This window comes from Anser anser (assembly GCF_964211835.1).
Source record: "Anser anser genome assembly, chromosome: 5".
NCBI classification, from domain to species: Eukaryota; Metazoa; Chordata; class Aves; order Anseriformes; family Anatidae; genus Anser; species Anser anser.
Genome location: NC_139725.1, coordinates 59,804,225 through 59,816,698, shown reverse-complemented (window position 1 = coordinate 59,816,698; position 12,474 = coordinate 59,804,225). Strand labels below are relative to the sequence as shown.

The following is a 12,474-nucleotide window of genomic DNA, read 5'->3' as shown; positions in this document are numbered from 1 at the left end:
GATGAAGAGTCTAGACAGGACAAGACTAAGGAAACCTGGATATCCTCTTGGGACAAGGAAAGGGGATGATAGAATGAGAAAGGCAACCTTGTGAGAATGGGAAAATAGCAGAGAGGAAAACTGAAGAGTTAAACTACTAAACAATAAAAATTATAAATGTAGGTTACATTTTTAATTACCTAATCAGAATAGAAGATATTTATCATAAAAACCATAGCAAATGAATAAAAAACTACTGTATTTTCCCACATTACAAAGATTTTTCCCCCACTTTTTTTATGTGCTAGGCAATTAAATTTCCAAAGTAGCAAAAAAAAAAAAATATCATTCTAACTGATCAGAAAATATTTTTATAAATTCTACCTGTGCATGGAAGAGTGATAAACTCCTGACAGTATGTAAAGGAATCAGCACCTTCACCAGGAACTGTTTATGCTCTGCCTTAAGAGGTAAAGCAAAACCATTGATAATACTAGAAATTAGAAGAGAAATATTTGTTAGTGTTATCATAGAAAACATTTTGAAGGTCTGAACAAGATCTTTCTACATTCAAATCATTTAGCAGTCAGCACCCGTTTACAAATAGCAGGATCATGCTATCTTAACAAGTGCTAAATTTTCTCCTCCTTTGTACTAGCAGTGCAGTATTATCTATGTAGTAATTCAGCTCTGACTTAAGAACAATGATATAAACAGCTGCACAAACCTGTTGCCCAACAGATAAGAACTTGTCTTTGTTGTTCTGTAAATGCATATACAAAAGGTGTTCTTGGGTAATTAACTTACCAGAATTACATTTGAGACATTCACACTGTTAGCATGCTTAAAAAAAAATCCATAGCACTCAAGGATGAAGTGTAACACACACAAATCCATCCAACACTTTTGGTTGTGACTTGCATCCAGTCAAATACTCTTGGCAAAAATGTTATAGATTTGCACACGGGCTTAAAGATGACCACATGTACACATTTGTTTTCAGAATAGGGGCTTATAGCAATACTTTTTTCTAAGTCTGACACTATTCTGACACATTCAGAATGGAAGTTTGAGATAGATAATAAATAAAGACTCATTTACCTTCCTAAAATTTCCAACAGTTCAGCTACACCATTGAAGTGTTCAGTTTCATAAACAAATCTAAAAAAAAGAGAAGTTAAACATCATTAATGTATCAGTTTCCTACAATGTTCATAAGAGAAAAATATATTCTCCCACAACTTACCGTAGAAAAATATTATTAATCTGTTTTCGGATAAATGCTCTAAGACCCAGAAACTTGCCATAAATTCTGTGCAAGACTGTTTTTAGGTAGTCCCGTTCTCGAGGGTCTTCACTGTCAAATAGCTCCAACAGCTGTGTTTAAAAGAAAAAGAAGAACGAAAACTGAATATTGACTTTACATTTGCCAAGTATGACACAGACTTCTATATGATAGTTAAATTCATGCAAGCTTATACATGTAAGAACATGACATCTATATTACCCAAGGTGTAGAAATACAGAATTAAAAAAGTCTGTTGCAACCCAGGTACAACATCATGAAGCTCAGCTTATTGATCTTCACTTCTGACACAAAAATTTGGAAATCTTCCAACCATGAAGACACTTTTGATTAACTGGCTCTAAAATGCTGCCTTCTTCCTCCCCCAAAATAAATAATATGATGCTGTCGCATCTACAAATTAAGACAGTTTGCCTACTCCCTCACTCTGCAGAATTGAAAGACACTGCTCATTTGCTCTAATATTTTGCTCCCGCAATTTTGTGTCAATGTCACATTTTTTCTAATTGCTTGTAATTTGTATTATGAACTCTTAAGTCTTCCTAGTGATTACATGGCCTGCACGATGTGGAAAGACTCAACGTTGAAATCTGTGCCAGCACTGGATCTGCTGTCACAGGATCTCCACTAATCTCAACATAAATCAAAGAATCAGGGACTTAATCCTCCAGGTTGAACAAAATGTTATCTTCAATTCAGTTTAAACAAAGAAAAAAAAAACTTTAGTAAGAAACTGTTAAATCAGATTTTAAAACAGCAAAATAATTATGTGGTACTCAGTCAAAAGAGAATACCATCCTCTTGTGTTTTACTATACAAAACATATCCTTGACCACTGCTACCCGAAGTTGCCTCTTAGAATTAAGGCACAAAACAAGCAGCAGGAATGTCAGCTACACATCTACGTTCTATCCCCCTTGAATCCTCTATGACAAATATCTGAGTTTCACCTCACCCCTTCTCCATCTTTTCTGACACCACACCATTTGTTATTTTGGCAGACATCTGGAACGAATTTAAGGGTAAACTTAAAATAAAAAAAAAAAAAGAACTGCACAGAAAATGATGAAATTTAAGCTAGTAATGAAAAGGAACGATTATCTCTCCTGCATGAAAAATAAAGTAACTGTCAACTAGTACCTATCTTGCAAGAGAAATTAAATATGCCAAACAGGCCTTACAAATGTTTAAGATGCTGGCAGAAAATCATTACAGGAATGGTAGAAAACAAAATTATCTTGGCTTTACAATCAGATAAATTATAAACACCTATTATAAGTTGATATGTAAGTCTATGTATGCTACCTTATCTCTGTTAAGCTGCTACTCCATTTTGAGGAGGTTAAGGAGGAAAAAAAAATCAGAAAAAGATGATTAAAGAGTCTTAAGCTTTCTGCGATTTTGCTTTCTAAGTCAGGTTTAGGACTGATGTATGTGTTCTTTTTCATTGCGTTGGATGTTTCCCACTTCTTCTCCATGCAGTAAGGATCTGCGGTGGGAATTTCGTGAGGAAATTACGAGGTTTGTCAGCTGCCCACTCGAGGTTATAAACACATTCATTCGTTAAATCACTTCTGCAGTTAAATAAATAAATAGTCACCTCATCCTTCCCCAAATAGCAAATTTCACCCAAAGACAGCAAACAGCTGGAAGCACTTATGTTTTTAATTTTCTTATTGGATTGTTTTTAGGAACAAAGTATTTACATTTCCAGTTCTGTTACACAGGTCCTCTGTGGAAACATTACTGAAGTCAGACTAAGTCTGTCATTTAAAAAAAAAAAAGATTATTTTGATTTGTCCAATTTGTTATCAGTTTTCAACTATAAAGTCTTATTTTTATGGACAAGCTGCAAGACTTCCTTAATTTGCATGACTACTCTGACATTAAATATACACAGAAAAGGGAAATAAAATTTCCAAAATAGCAACCTACAGCAACACAGATACTTGTGGAGGTATTTCAACAGCATGTCTCTTAGCAACCACTGCGAACCATTTCAGGCTGTGTACCAGCAGTCTTTAGAAATGAACAGTTACACTGTTAGTGTACGACATTTTAGCAAAACACACAGCTGAAAGCCAGCAACAAATCTATATTCAAAAAGGCAACCAAACAAAAGACAACAACCAAAAAAAGCAAAAAACAAGCAATCAAGAAAAAACTTGAAAAATGCCCATTTTAAAAAAATCTCCATCAAATTAAAAAAAAAAGTTAGAGAGAAAGCTGATTAGGAAGATTGTCACAGCTGTATTGTCGGTGTCATAAAACACCCAACATGCTTAAAGTTCTTAAGGCTCAAATTGGTTTCCAACGTAAGTCACCTGTAAACACAGGTTCCTAACTCTGGGCACACAAAAAAATACAGTAAGAAGAAGTGCAAGCACACTCAAGTTCCTATAGATCACACGGAAACACTTATAGACATGGAAATATATCTATTTGCACGTGTATATAAGGCTGAGCAGAACTTTTGATAGAAAAATATGAATCTTCAATTGACACACTAAGCGAAGCACTATATAAAAATGCATCACCCAACCATATGGCAAGAGCTTCAAATTCTTAGAATTCTTTTGAGCTCCAATCGTTGTATCATACGTTTCAGATAAGTAGGTTTCAAAATATCACACTTCCCCCTTTCAGGAGATATGTTCTGTCATTTAGCAGATTTATTGAAGACTAATAGGATCTTAAAAATCTTTGTCATAGACCTATTTAAAAGCGTTTGGCACCTCCTGTGCCAAATCATAAAAGGGCTGAATGCCTTGAAAAGGTTTAAGTGAGTAGGATACCACCAGTCACAAACAAACCCAGCAACAAGTAACAGGAGCACCTGGAAATGTTTATTCTCTAGATTTGGAAGTTGAACACAAACATTCCTTCTAAGTCAATCCTGCTCTACCTGAAGAAAATAAAATTAGTCTGGAAAAACCTGTCAAGAGTGACTTCCCCCCAGTCACATTCTGACATCTCCACCAGGCACTGGATGACAGGATTGTTGCAACCCCTTGTTCAAATCACTATTTGGATGAACAAAAAGGAAACTTCATCACAGAGGTTTGATCCACATAAAAACACTCGCATTTAGAAGATGGATAAAATAAAAACATGCATATTCCAATGCTCTTCTAGAGTGAAGAAGGTCTTGCGAAGGAAACTGAAGTCCCTTCTTTGAATTAAAGGATTGAAATTGCTTTCTTGGCTAAGTTTCTCAGGTATTCTTTATATGAATAACATACAAGGACAGCAAAACCACGGCTTTTATTGCCTGAGCATCACAGAGAAAAATAAAAGCTCCATGAAGAAGAGGTGAGAGAAAGGTATTCAGAAATGCTGAGTCTCTCCTGCCATATCTAGTTTGACTTTTATTCAAGTCTCACTCCCCAAGGCATCTCCCTTTTCCAACTAAGTAGGGATCTTGACAAATTTCCATGATTTCAAAAGCAAGCTACAAGCAAGCCTTAAACACAAAGTTCTATCTGATTTAGGGGTTCTAAATGCAAAGCGCTAATTCACCATGGGAACATAAAACACAAGACAGGCCTATTGTTGAAAGCTGAAGACAAAAAGGCAAAGGATGCATATCTATGAAGTTTCCTGGCTTATCCAAGAAAACACCTTCCTTCAGCTATCTCTGTTCTGGCCTCTGTTGATGCCTGGGAGAAACTTCCCCAGCAGAGACGTCTACCTACTATAGTTCCACGTGAAGCAGGAGAGGGAGGATGAGATGTGCCAACAATCTGGCTACCAGCTCACTGACTGAGGCTCTCTTCCACTTAGGCATAATGGCAAACAAATTTCAAAGATAAAGCTTCCCATTCTTTGTCCATGTTGTTTATTACTGATGCTGCTGCTTCTATGCTTTTAACAGAGCTTGAACTTTATATGGCCTTTTGATTTACTTCCTCCCCAAGCACTATAGCATCACTGTTTTCAATGCTACTTGGGGAATAGGCATGTTAACAAACTTCTGCCCTTGATGCCAGCTCTCCAGTAGAGAAAAATAGCTTCCCCTTCCAATAGAAATATTTTAACAATATTAAGACATTAAAATTGGGGTTAAAGTAGTCTCCCTAGATGGCAGCATTTTTAGATGACTTGACAAAAAGGCTTTCATTTCTCAACAGCTATCCTTTCAGCTCACTCTCACTTCCAGCTAGTCAAATATTTTGATTAACATATTAAAACTGGAGCCTGTCCAAGTATTGTACATATCTACAGCGACAGAGACTTACATATAAACACACACACACACACACACTTCCCCTATCTCTGTAGTTTGACAACTTGCATTGTAAACGCTTGTTCATAATTTTCTGATGCAAACGGAGTTTCACTTTCAAATTCCAAACAGCATCTTTTCAAAGCAATTTTTTTCAAAAGCAAAATGAAGCCTTAAAGAAAACAGATCAGCTTACCTGCAATACGAATTTCTGATCTATGTACTTTTTGGCAATGCTGGGCTGAAATTCTTGGCTTTCCAAAAATCGTATGAAAAACTCATATACAAGCTGCAAAAGGGAAAAAAATGTTTTAGTTTATGACTTCATTACTCTTCGTATTTTTAAGTGTTTCAGTAAATTCTTTCCATATAAAATAAAATACTTATTTTTCCACAAAGCTGAAGGATTAAAGATGAAAAATATTATCTATTATCAAATTGCTACCTTAGTGTTAAAATTAAATACATAAGCTTTGTAAGTTAGTTTTGCTTATTTAACTCCAGTCAGAGACATTTCATCACCAAGAACAGACACTGCCATCTTGTAGAGCTTGTTATCATCTCATAAAGCTTACCAGGGTAACTGGAAAGCATATTTAAACTGCCTCTGGACTGCTGAAGTAATACCAAATACAGAAATTTATGATTCTGAAAGAGCTGGTGAAACAGTTGGATATATTTAATTTAAATTAGAAACTGCTTAGAGTAGCATTCTATGACAACTTGAAACATGGAAAAAAAACACAAAACAGAATTTAATCAGAATTTCCTAATTTACTGTAAAGATTAGCCAGAGGGATGGAGAAAACCTGCCTGCTTTCATGCAATTCCAACTCTGCCTAAACTATTCAGTGGGATAGCATTACACGTTTTATGCAATATAGAAAAAGAGTATAAAAACAGGCAAAAAGGAAGTGAAAGGCACTCTGGTGGCCTCATAAGACAGCAACTCTGACCTGTCATCGATGAGATGAGCTACCAGCTAGCAATTCTCTTTACTGCACCTTTTCAGTTCTGGGGGATTGCTACTTAGTATTCTTTTATCAGGAAATTATTCAGCATCCTAAACTTGCATAGACAGTGGCATAAACTTGAGTGTCATGCTTAAATATCAAAACAAAACGTGAATTCAGAGATACCTCTCTGCCTGATATTTTCTTTTCCATCCTTTCCTTTTGAACAGTGACTTTTAAAACTACAGTACTAGTGTCAATGAACACAGGGTAACAGACACAACTGCCTGTGCTGTTTCCAGGCAGGCAGAGCTGTTTGTAGCTTCCTTGAAGATTTTAAGATTTCTATTTTGTGAAGTTTATTATAAATAAGGGGTGATACCTACATTCCGATGGATTCTAAATGTGAGAGAATGAAAGAGTGAAACAAATTGCTGATAGGCAAATACGTGCATGCAACTGTCAAATAAAACACTGTTTTCAAGCTGAGATCGATCATGCTCCTTTGCTCTCAGAAACACCTAGACTTCACAAACTGCTACTCGGGCAAACTTCTTCTAAATTTACCTATGGCGTAAGTTATAGTCCTGAATAACACAGACAGGATCTGCACCCATATTGTCTATAAAGGAATTACTGCACTAGCATCAATGATGATGTCTTTCTCCAAAATTAGTTTATGTTTTTGTTCAAAATACCTTCCACTGACACTTGAGAAGGAGAGGAAGTGATGACAGACAGCAGTGAGCACGCATCCTGCTATGACCACCTGAAAGCAAACTTCAACCCACAGAGAGGAAGGGAGATAGATAGGGATGTAGATTCTCATTTGTTTTTCTGATCAGCAGTCACCACCTGCGTGCTTTTCTTTACGAAAGTTAAACTATCCTCAGTTAAACAAAACTGCTGCAGCAGCATCCCCACAATGCCCTTGCTGATGTTGCTGAAAAATACCTGTGCATCAGAGCAGTTTGGAAAACAAATTAATTTTTAAATCAGCAAAGGAAAACAAGAATGTAAGAGATACTGTCAACCCGAGTTTGAAATAAAGTTCTAACATGGGGCAAATTTACAAAGTACTCTCCTGTCTTTGTAGGTACTGTGTTATAAGCCAAGAGCAACAGCAGAAGAGCAGAAATAGAATTTTGTTATAATATCTCAGAGACCAGTTATGACTCACAGGTTAAAAAAAAACTGCTGAAAATGATTAGATACATTAAGTACTGATAAGCATTTCTTTTGAGATAAATGATCAAAAACCTGTAAATGTGGCCACGATGCCTCCAAGGTGGGCTCATCTTCTTCTGGATCAAATTCATTGCTGTCACTAGGTGGGAGAGTTCTGAAGATATTGCAAGATACCTGAAAGGTGAAAGAAAGAATAATGAGATCTGTTTTTCAAACAGGTACTAGATTTCAGGACTTTGTCTATGCCTACTCTACATGTCTTCTATCAAATAAGCAGTATTCCTTTTACTTATTTATGCCTGACAAAGCTCTTTATCAATGGTATAGGGCAAAGGAACACATCACTTTACAAACCTGCCACCAACCTTGGATTTCCCTTCTCCAGCTTTCCACACTTCTTCCCAGTGATCATCCTCGTCTGCCATCACTTCTCTCCACCAGGTTCCATATGAGCTCACCATTTTATTCCCCATTCTGCTGGCCATCAACAGGCCTGCTAGTTAAGAGGAATAGCATTTTGGAGGAGTGGGAAATGCCATCAACATGCATTTATGCGTGTTTTCATACAACACTTAGTTATTTTCCTTTGCACAGGGAAAACATTAATGATACCTGCTTAAGGTCTCATCTGCCAGCACTTGCTCTAGATGCCAGTGCAATTCACACATTATACGCCTGGACAGTTCTTGCCAAGTACAGAACTTGGTACTAAATCCTATACAAATACTATTTGCTTGTCACTTAGCCCAGATTTTACTTCATGGTTGCTTCACTTTGCTTAATCTCATTTAGAGGTACTTTGCTGAGGCTGCTTTGGTGATGGCACGAGCCTCACAAAGCAAAGACAACTGGAATGGTTTCCTGAGTTAATAATACTGCTGAATGGAGTGTACAGCTTATTATGCAGCAAATCTGATAAACTGTAAACATGCTGCAGGGCCTCTTCTGCACTTTGAAGGTGGTGGTGTGCCTTCTTTGCACTCTGTCACTGCATTTGACCCATCTCTAAGCTGGTTAATCAAACAGCTGGGAAAAGCAGCATGTTATCTCCTAATCCTGTCTATACATGACCCCTACATAGTAGTTCAGACAAATTAATCTAGTTAAGAAACAGAAGTAGTATACTCTTCAGCACCCTCATTTATTTTTCCAGCCTTTTACTCCTGTAAATATTCTAAATGTAGTCTGTAAGGCATGTTTTCAGTATGTTGGCAACTTAATACAAAAGGGCACTTTAAAGTCAAGAGTTTAAAAACAATCCAGTCTGATGAAAACAGACTATAGTTAAAGTGAAGTTTTAGAACTTGCAAGACAAAGAGAAGATATTCGGGTACTGCATAAATGAAAAGACGAAGCAAAAAGAAAACTGTAGTACCTGTGGTACATACCAGTGAGGAATATTCACTGAACACGAGGGGGAAACACAGAACTGCCTAACTGAAGAACAAATACGGCAAACCAGTGAGTACAGAAAAAGATTGGTCGTATGGGTTTTCTGCTTGGACTTTTTTCATCTTGCCACAAGAGGGAGTATTTCACTACGGTTACGGCAAAGCAGTGTTAAAGAAGCCTTCACGGTATGTGTAAATCTCATGTTGTCAAGTCGCATGACTTTCAACCCTAATAAAACCCTGGCACTTACCAGCCTGTGCTTATAGACACTGAATATACGTATAGAGAGAGTCCTGTATGCACACCTGCCAGGTGATTACTAGCATTTAATAGGAGACATTCTCCTTCCCTCTTCTCCATCTTTTTCTCTGACTCTTTCAGTTCTCTCAAAAGCCCCTCCAAGAGACTTTTCTAAACCAGGTAAGCACTGCCGGAACACACGGGTTTCAGTTTGTCCTTCCTCGGGGATTCCTGAGCTCCCCCTTCTATATCCCTGAGGATATAGAAGGTAGACAAGCAGGCAGACAAGGAAAGCAATCAGAATTACGAGGGCGGAGTTGTTTCTATATCTGGGCACAAGGACGCAGAAGGAAGAAAGCCCAAAGATTCCCAAGTAAAAAGGGGAAGGCACCAATAGGTACATTTTCCATCCAAACACCTGGGATTCTGCAATACTTACTGAAGCATTTTCGGTTAATACTTCACATGTGAAAACGCCAACTTTCTCAGCACTTCAACAAAAATAGGGAACTAGCAAAATAAAAACAGTCTGCAGCTCTTTTTTTCTGCTTTAAACTTCATTTGAAATAAGAAATTCTTGTGATGTATAAATGTAGTGATATACAGATTAATGAAATTTGTACCAACAGATCAGAGAACAGATAAGTATTTGTCAGGTATTAACATTTTAAAACTGGAACAAATGCTGAAGTATGGCACAAGCAAAACCCGCAAGGAAAAGTACGTACTACCAGAACGAAAAGTTAATCAAATACAAATTCCTGTAAAGTTTAAACTAAGTCAATCCAAGTTTCATGCAGTTAGTGCCAGGGCCTTACCAGCACAACAGAACAACGAAGGTTTCAGCAACAATGACTGAAGTGCCAGCACTGACAGCTGAACCTAAAGCTTGTAACAAAACCAGAATGATTTCTGGAGTGTGCATTAAGAAGAGACGCCAGTTTCAAGGTAACTCAAAAGCAGTATTTTGCATAAGAAATTTAACACACGGGAGTAAACACAAGGCAAGGTAGAATACTGTCCTCGTATACAGTTTGTTCTCTTAAATTTTCTTTTTTTGCACAAGGAGCAAAGATGTGGAGCCCAAATCCAGATATTCTCCTGAGGAGAACAGACAGAACGGGTTATCTTCAGGTGATTCCCAGGGGAATCATAATTTCCAAAGATAATGCGTGCCATTACAGTCGCATTAATCAGCCCGACGCAGCACGGCAGCTCGTTTACACGCAGTGCCAATTTGCAGCACGCTCCTGTGAATCAGCAGCCGCTGGGTGGCTGATGTCTACAAGCCTCCGAGGGAGAACTGAAGGCAACAAGTCCTCGAGCTGCCCAGCTGTGTGTTACAGACTGACAGCCGTCACACGGAGATGGGGACGTGCCACCTCAGAGCTGGAAAGAGTAATTTTTCTCCACTAGGCAGAAGGCAGCTATTTAGTATTCATTCCCGGGCCCAAGCAGCGTGCCAAAATTCCTTCAGCTAGATAGATGAATCACTTCCCTTCTGACCCCGGCTGGTTATCAAGCCAAAGGACCTCCCTGCCAGGCTGCGCACGCAGTCCTTGATGACTCCTCTCCCACGGCCAACGCAAATGACTACCGATCAATACCGACTTCCATCTTCCCCTGATTAGGAGTGCCTCCAAGCCCTGATGTTATTTTTGCAAGGGAAACCTGAAGCCTAATAGTCTAGAAAGCTCTATCATGACAAATATTCCCTACCGTGAGCTCCAAGTTGTCCACACGCCGTTCTCCAGGACTGTTCCTTTCAGGAGATCACATCAAAGCAGGCGCAGAAAAGCCTAGCACTCCTTCCCCGCTCTGCACAACCCAGACACCCAAGTGCCAGAAACCAATTTCACAGGTCAGTGAAATTAATCCATCAGCAACAAGTAAGATTTCCAGGAGCAAGTGGGAAAAGCCAACACGATAGATTTTTAAATTGGAGATGCCCAGAAACCTCCAAGCTCAATGCCAGTGTCACTCAGGCACAACTCTAACAAAAGCTTCTCCAGGCAATTACAAGTAAGTGTCAATTCATTCAAATTAAATGAAAAGATAGAGAAGACTGCTCTGGTACCACCATGAAGGATGAACCGTAAGTTCTGGACAGATCCAAGGGTTCATACCTGGCAATCCACAACTACAAAGCTATGAATATCCAGTTAAAAGTAACAGGCTTCAAGAAAGTTCTGATTTTATCACCATGTTTATATTTGAACCGTAGATATATTATTATTTATATTAACTTTTAGAAAATAAAGTTCTAAGAAGCTTAAGTCTGAAGTCAGGAATAAATGTTTGTTTTGAGAAGCCCTCTCTTTGCCCCTCAGTGGAGCACAATCAAATCAGTGCTATAACAGAAACCCTTCACAAATTCAGTTTCAACTCGGTGCTCACATTCCATGCTGTTTGGAACAAAGATTTTTATCAGCAATAGTTTTCTTGAATGAATCCTGAAATAAAAACAGTGTGCATGCCGGGAAGTTTAATGTATTAGCTATATAAAACAGGATAAATGAATTAGTGCACAGGGAACACCTGTTCTTCTGTTACCAGTATGTGGAACTGTCCAAATAAACCCCCCTGTGTATATGAGATTGAAACTGGATATCTGTGCACACGCAGTGCTTAACATCACCTGCACACTCCAACAAAATGTAATCAGATCATATGTGAAACTCTTGGAACTGAGACACAACATCTCATGGAACAGGCACTGGCACTTGTCCTTCTGAAACACATCTGTATACATGGGTTTGCATTTTTGTTTTGTTTTTAGTATTGCTCATGGATTTACATGTTTTAGAGCCTGAAGTGACTACTGCAGTCACTCAGCTGTAATCTTTCTTTATATCCCGTTACACCGTTCCCAGAAGTTTGACAGCACATCTTACAAAAAGAAAAACCCAATTTTGTTTTGATATATCATGATTCCACCAGCTCTCACAACCTGAAGTTTTACTACTAAGTTGAGTAGGGCACTGCTTCTGGTTTCAAGGTTGAACTAGCCTGAGTCCCACTGGTTCCTGTTAAACCATCAGATCTTTTCAACATACGCATATATATATATATACACACACACACACATTTGCATACGCAGCATGCATCTACGTGCGTATGTATTTTTATTTTATGCATACATTATATATATGAATGACACTTCTCAATCTCTTTGTTGCTAAATAGTCAGA

The 12,474-nt window shown here is 38.0% G+C and overlaps 1 protein-coding gene across 5 annotated transcripts in view; it reads right to left on the bottom strand.

Moving 5' to 3' along the window:
- PPP2R5E (protein phosphatase 2 regulatory subunit B'epsilon) overlaps positions 1-12,474 on the bottom strand; it is a 78,158-nt gene that overhangs the window by 12,842 nt on the left and 52,842 nt on the right. For all 5 annotated transcript variants that reach the window (XM_083839141.1, XM_083839143.1, XM_083839142.1 and 2 more), the window contains 5 exons: positions 7,724-7,825; positions 5,707-5,799; positions 1,226-1,356; positions 1,081-1,140; positions 364-472 (listed from right to left, as the gene is read on the bottom strand). In XM_083839141.1, coding sequence (XP_083695267.1) covers positions 364-472; positions 1,081-1,140; positions 1,226-1,356; positions 5,707-5,799; positions 7,724-7,825 — 495 coding nt within the window. The remainder of the gene's footprint in view (positions 1-363; positions 473-1,080; positions 1,141-1,225; positions 1,357-5,706; positions 5,800-7,723; positions 7,826-12,474) is intronic.